The sequence below is a fragment of the Aplidium turbinatum genome, chromosome 2, assembly GCF_918807975.1.
Source record: "Aplidium turbinatum chromosome 2, kaAplTurb1.1, whole genome shotgun sequence".
NCBI lineage: Eukaryota > Metazoa > Chordata > Ascidiacea > Aplousobranchia > Polyclinidae > Aplidium > Aplidium turbinatum.
Window position 1 is genome coordinate 30,073,528 of NC_137473.1, and position 6,000 is coordinate 30,079,527.

General features: G+C 38.9%; 1 protein-coding gene across 1 annotated transcript in view; it reads right to left on the reverse strand.

Annotated features, from left to right (window-relative positions):
- Window positions 1–4,053, reverse strand: part of LOC145765212 (ferroptosis suppressor protein 1-like) — a 45,009-nt gene extending 40,956 nt beyond the window's left edge. The window contains exon 1 of the mRNA XM_082576994.1: window positions 3,819–4,053. Within this exon, the coding sequence (XP_082433120.1) occupies window positions 3,819–4,005 (187 nt within the window). The 5' untranslated portion in view covers window positions 4,006–4,053. The remainder of the gene's footprint in view (window positions 1–3,818) is intronic.
- Between the last annotated feature and the right edge of the window lie 1,947 nt (window positions 4,054–6,000).

Sequence of the window (6,000 nt, forward strand, 5' to 3'; positions counted from 1 at the left end):
TGGATTTTGTGCATCCCTAATCATCCTGCGTGATAAGTTAACCGTTGGTTCTTCATCTTCAATGAATCTTTCAAGCAAGTCTAATGTATCCATAAAGTACCGTACCGTATGTTATTGCTAAAAAGTAAACCGTTTTCTGGTAAAAAAATAAACAAACGTTTGTTATCCTCCTCTTGCTAGCAAACAAAAATATTGGATGCATGATTAACCAATGCTTCTCACTTCGACAATTTTATGTTTTTGTTGTAAAAACTATTTCCGAAGTACTGTATACCTGCAGAGGCTGTAGTACAGCATGCAGGTAAGCTATTTTATGGCTATACATTCAGTAAGATGAGGCTCTGCCTTTCTACAACCATTTTTTATCAACGAAGTTCTGTAGATATAAAAGAAAAAACTCTACAGTACTTGTACTAGTTGCTGTTTGTTCATACTTGCTAGTTGATTTTTTGGCTCTCATAAAGAATCATTTCTCTCTCGCCATTTTGTAGACTTCAATAATACTTTTAATTTTTATTAATAGCCTACCCCTCCCTATTTAGCCCCTTGACAAACCTCCAGATAGTTTTGGTTCACTGCTATTTTTCAGTTACAATGTTGTTAAAAAACAACTGCTACTTGTAGCCTACAAATTGTTGTCTACCACTACATGCTTGCTAGTTGCTGTCAACATGCTTTGTCAAAAATCACCATGGCAAGTCGAGTGACGTCACACTTTGCGTCAAAAACGTGGCTTAAAACCAGTTTTATTATGAAGCGCAGCTCAAAGAGTGGCTTGGCCAAGCGACCTTGCAAATTAGTTTCTGCATCGCGCTCAAGTTTTAAACCGAGCTTGACTAAAACTCCGCTTGCCTGAGAAGAGCTTGGCGTTAAGCTAGGCTTATTTTGAGCTACCTTTCTGCATTCGACCCTAAGTGATTTGCTGACTGGCGCGGCGCGATTGAAAATGCAATGATATTTTCGCTGATTGTCCGCAACACATGGCGATCTATACTACTGGCCATCCCAACGTGGCAACAGCCAAATACTGTGGGGGCCTATACGAAATTTCAATTTACCGACTGAGATAAGTGTTACAACATGAAATCATCAATTTTCATTGGTCAAGTAATGTTTTTTAGCCTAAAAATTGTAAATACAGTGCCAAAACATAAATAAGATGTAATATTATTAAACGAGTGGCAAGAAAGCAGGACAATAGCTACATGTTAAGAATACCATGAGAATCAAGATATCAACAGAATCAAGGTACACGAAATCAAAAGTGACCCAACTTTCAAAACACTCAGTATGTTAAAAAATTCGTTTTCTAATCCAGAAGTATTTGTTTTTAGTAATAATTCATGCAAAGACGCTTTTTTTACGCCTAATACCTGTTAGTTGCCAAAACTTAATAGGCCCCCACATTGTTTGGCTGTTGCCACGTTGGGAAGGCCAGTAGTATAGATCGCCATGCCGCAACATCAATTTGCACCGAAACTCTAAAGTGTATTCTTGTGTTCTGGCAACACATTTTTTTGTTACCATGGGAACAAATGCAAAAGGGGATTTCCAAAAAAAAGCTCAAAACGCTGGCAGTCAAAGTGACTCTTTCTCGGCCACGGACGTATATACTCGTCTTGGGATTTTTGCCATGATGACCAAGGTCGTATCCATACGTCATACGTATATTTTCATATTATTGCATCATGCTTGGGTAGCAAAGATTATAATGAAGTACACTTTTCTGCCAATTTTAAATTTTTTTAGAAATTAGAAAAAATATCATTTGGAAAGTTGCTAATTGTACATTGAATGTTTTAAATTTTACGGCAAAGCGTTGCATCTTCGGGTAGCTGAAGATGTATGCTTTCATTTCATGTCAAGATTGTGCGTCTACCTTGTTCATATGAGATGTTATTACGGTGTAAATACAAAAGATTTTTGTGAAAAATGTCTGGTTATTTAGATTAAACGTATCAACCTCGGTGGTTGCGAAAAAGTTAAGAGGCAGCATGGATGCAACAGATATTACGTCACATGCTGGGAAAATGGAGATGTCCGGATTTAAATGATCCGGGACATTTTGCATATTTCAAACATGTACTATGTTCCTGTTATTGACAAATAAACCATTGATTGATTGACATTTGTAAATTTGTCTCCGGCTCTGAACACCCCCACACTAGCCTGTATAATGAACATGTTTAAATAAGTTTCTACATTCTCTAATGCAGGGGTCGGCAACCTACGGCCCGCGGGCCAGGTCCGCTAAGCGCTTCGTTCCGGCCCGCGAGCAGTTCCAAGCAAAAGCACGCAATTCGGCCCGCGACGATAAATAAGTTGTTTTTCGCATCCTAAAATCATAGTGCAACAAAACCGTGGATACTACCTCGTGCTTCCCGGTTCCAGGACATGCGAAGGCACAAACACGAATTCGCGTTACTGACAACACCTTTTGATGTATATCCAGCCGATGCGGACAATAGCGTGTAGATGGAACTGATTGAACTTCAGAATAATACAACGTTAAAGTCGAAGTTTCACGTTACTTCTCCGGAAGTGTTTTACAAAGAACATGTATCTGCAACCCTATTTCCGAAATTATATAAGGTAAAAGGATAGACCCTCGGCCCTGGAGGCTCACACGACGACGACGCCATATTTTAAACTGATTGTCCTGCTTTATAATAATAATCGTATTTTTATTTGCGCCCATTGCGATAACATACAGTAGCCTACACTGCGATCACAGATGCGATACAACAGACAACAGGAAGTGCAGCGAAGTGACATTTACTCTTCGAGTCAGCTGTTCCTCTTATTTTGGCTTGCCATTAAGTGTCTTTACCGAGACACAGCCGCGTCCTTTCGAACGCCACGTTCTCACCACTTGGCTATCTGGTATCATGCACGGTATAACGTCCGCGTTTTGTCACTTCTACCTTTTTCTAGATCTCTGCTATGTTTGTCATATACTGTTTTTTCGTTGTGATGTTCAGAATTAAAAACAAACTAAACAGCCACTCCGCCACAAAAATGCGCAGCCTAACGATTGAGTCACTTCAGGTGAGAATTTAGCTTTAAAAAAAAACACACCTCTTGGAAGTATCGAACTCATATCCTTGGGAGTGCGAATCAGACGCAGACCGCATGCGCCACTGAATCACTTGGCTGAAACAGTTGAATTTAGTTATATATTCAGCTTTTTTCAGCAACAGCGCGCATGCGCACTAAAAGCGACGTAAAGATTAGAAAAAAGGCATGGAACAGCTGTATTTACGGCGCCGTAAATGCAGCCACTTCCTTAAAAAAAAGGCATGGAACGGCTATATTTACGACGCTGTAAATGCAGCCACTTCCTAATATATAACTACCAAGCACTCAATAAAATACACTTTACTCGAAATAGGATCTAAATTGTCTGACGCCACAGTGCAGGTGCCTACCTGGCATGCACTCTAGGCTGGGTTTTTTTTTTCGCTGAGACTTTTCGGTCATTTGTCTGAAATGACTTGAAAAAATTCGGTCAATTTGATTTATTTCGGTCATTTTTGGTCAAATAGAGTCAATCGAATATTTTTTTTTCCGGACATTTTGCTAAAAAATTGGTCAATGACCCATAAATGACTGAAAAAAAAACTCAGACTCTAGGTGTCTACTCCTAAAGCATGATCCAGGATTTTTATCAATTTATCAACAAAGAATTAGTTCTGTTTCAATAACTTGTTTTTCGTTCTGAATGCAGAAAATAAACAATGGCCACTATATGTACCTACCATAGTTTCAAACAATATGTTGATTAATCATGCTTAATGCTCATTGCTCAAGCTACTCACTTTCATCCACAGCTGCACGAAGAGCTCCAATGCTGTGGAACAGCCCATCCCTTGGGTTTATCAGGGTCACTTTTCCAACATGTTCAGTGACAAGCTTATAACTCAAAAACATCCCTCCATATCCCCCTCCAACAACCACTATTTTATAATCTGATGTATCCAAAGTAGATGATTGCGCAGAGCCCATCTCTTATGCTGTGATTGCTTTAAAAATACACACACATGTATATTTGCTGCAACTAAGTATAATTTTATAAAAGTGAAATGAAATCCGCACACATATAACAAACATTTCTTGAAAACTACAATTTAACATGAGAAAAGTACGGTACTAGCCAAATACAGATAGTTTAAGTACTTTGGCAAGATGGCAGTAGTACCATTTTTGGTGTTTAGTGGGAAAATGTCACATGGAGGTATACTATCTCCATGGCCATTCCAGTGTACCTACTGTAATGCAACCTAGTTCGTACCCTGAACAGTTCACACCCTGAAAGGATCGAGAGAAAAAATTAAAAAAAGCCGAAGTTGCTGATCACAGTTTCCGCAAACAAACAAAAACTTTTAGGGTCGAATGCAGAAAGGTAGCTCAAAACTAGTTTTAAGCAAGCCGGGCTTAGATAGTGGCTTGAGCCGAGTTTTGCGCTGCAAAAACTATTCTTACTTTAAGCCAAGCTTAAAACTCGTTTCATTCCAGGTTTTGAGCCACCAATTTAAGTCGCCAAAAAACGCGACTTAACAGCGGCGGATCTTGACTTAAGCATTTTTGCAAACTGGATTTTAAAGGATTGTAGTGAAGTTGTGTAATTAGTCCATCGTGCAGGGCACTTTTTGAAGCTTGCTAAAATGCGCATTCTCCGTCTGTAGAACACTGTAGGCCTTTCTGGAAATGCTGAAGCTTACTAGCAGCATTTCATACGACCAGGTTAAATACGGCAATAATAATAATATTTATATAGCGCCACATCCACAGTCAAACTATGCTCCTGAGCGCTGCACATGACAATGGTGATAATTAATACGGTACTTTCAGTCATAATGTTCATTGAAATAGAACATTTTCAAGCGAGCTTTGAATTCATTTAAATTTTCAGCTTCTTTCACACAAATAGGCAAACAGTTCCAGAAACTGGCAGCAACAACTGGGAAGGTACGATTTCCATATTGTGTCTTACATGAAGGGTTGCACAGAGCAATTGATGTTGAGAACGCAAAGTTCTGGCAGGTTTATAATGAACAAGCAAAGTGTCCAGATAGTTCGGAGCAAAACCATGGAAAACTTTATAAATTAATAGATATATTTTTAAAGAGAAAATTCTGACCAGATTTATTTGAGTTACAGGTGGAATGTCCCTATTTAGCCTCTTGACAAACCTCCAGATATTTTTGATTCACTGTTATTTTTCAGTTACAAAGTTGTTAAAAAACGACTGCTACTTGCAGGGGCGCCGGAACGAGTTTTCAATGGGGGGGGGGGCAGAATTATGAAAAAAGGGCACTTTTGTTGCTGAAAGGCCCATTTTTTTATAGTTTTAAAACAACGTATAGCGATAATGCTCATCGTTCAGCTCATTATCGAGTACACTAATGATACAAGTGTCAGGTATACAAAGAACAATGGAACGGAAGGGCATCATGCTATGTTATAATGATGTAACCTACAGTGATACAGACTTTTGTGTCGTGAATATTATGTTGAGGCAAAAAGAAAAGATTATAATTAGGCTGAAAGGAAATAGCAGAAATTGCTATTGTTGTCTACTACATGCTTGCTAGTTGCTGTCAACATGCTTTGTCTTACAACAGGCTACTAACTTGCTAGTTGCTACCAGCAACTGGAAACTGCGTTTCAAATTCAATTGTGATGTAACAAAAGGTATTATGATGTCATTAATAAAGCATCCCTAATTACACGAACAACTTCTAAACTGACAATTACTTCATTTGTCGGGTAGGTTTCAAAAATCACCATCGCAAGTCGAGTGACGTCACACTTTGCGTCAAAAACGTGGCTTAAAATCAGTTTTATTATGAAGCGCAGCTCAAAGAGTGGCTTGGCCAAGCGACCTTGCAAATTAGTTTCTGCATCGCGCTCAAGTTTTAAACCGAGCTTGACTAAAACTCCGCTTGCCTGAGAAGAGCTTGGCGTTAAGCTAGGCTTATTTTGAGCTACCTTTCTGCA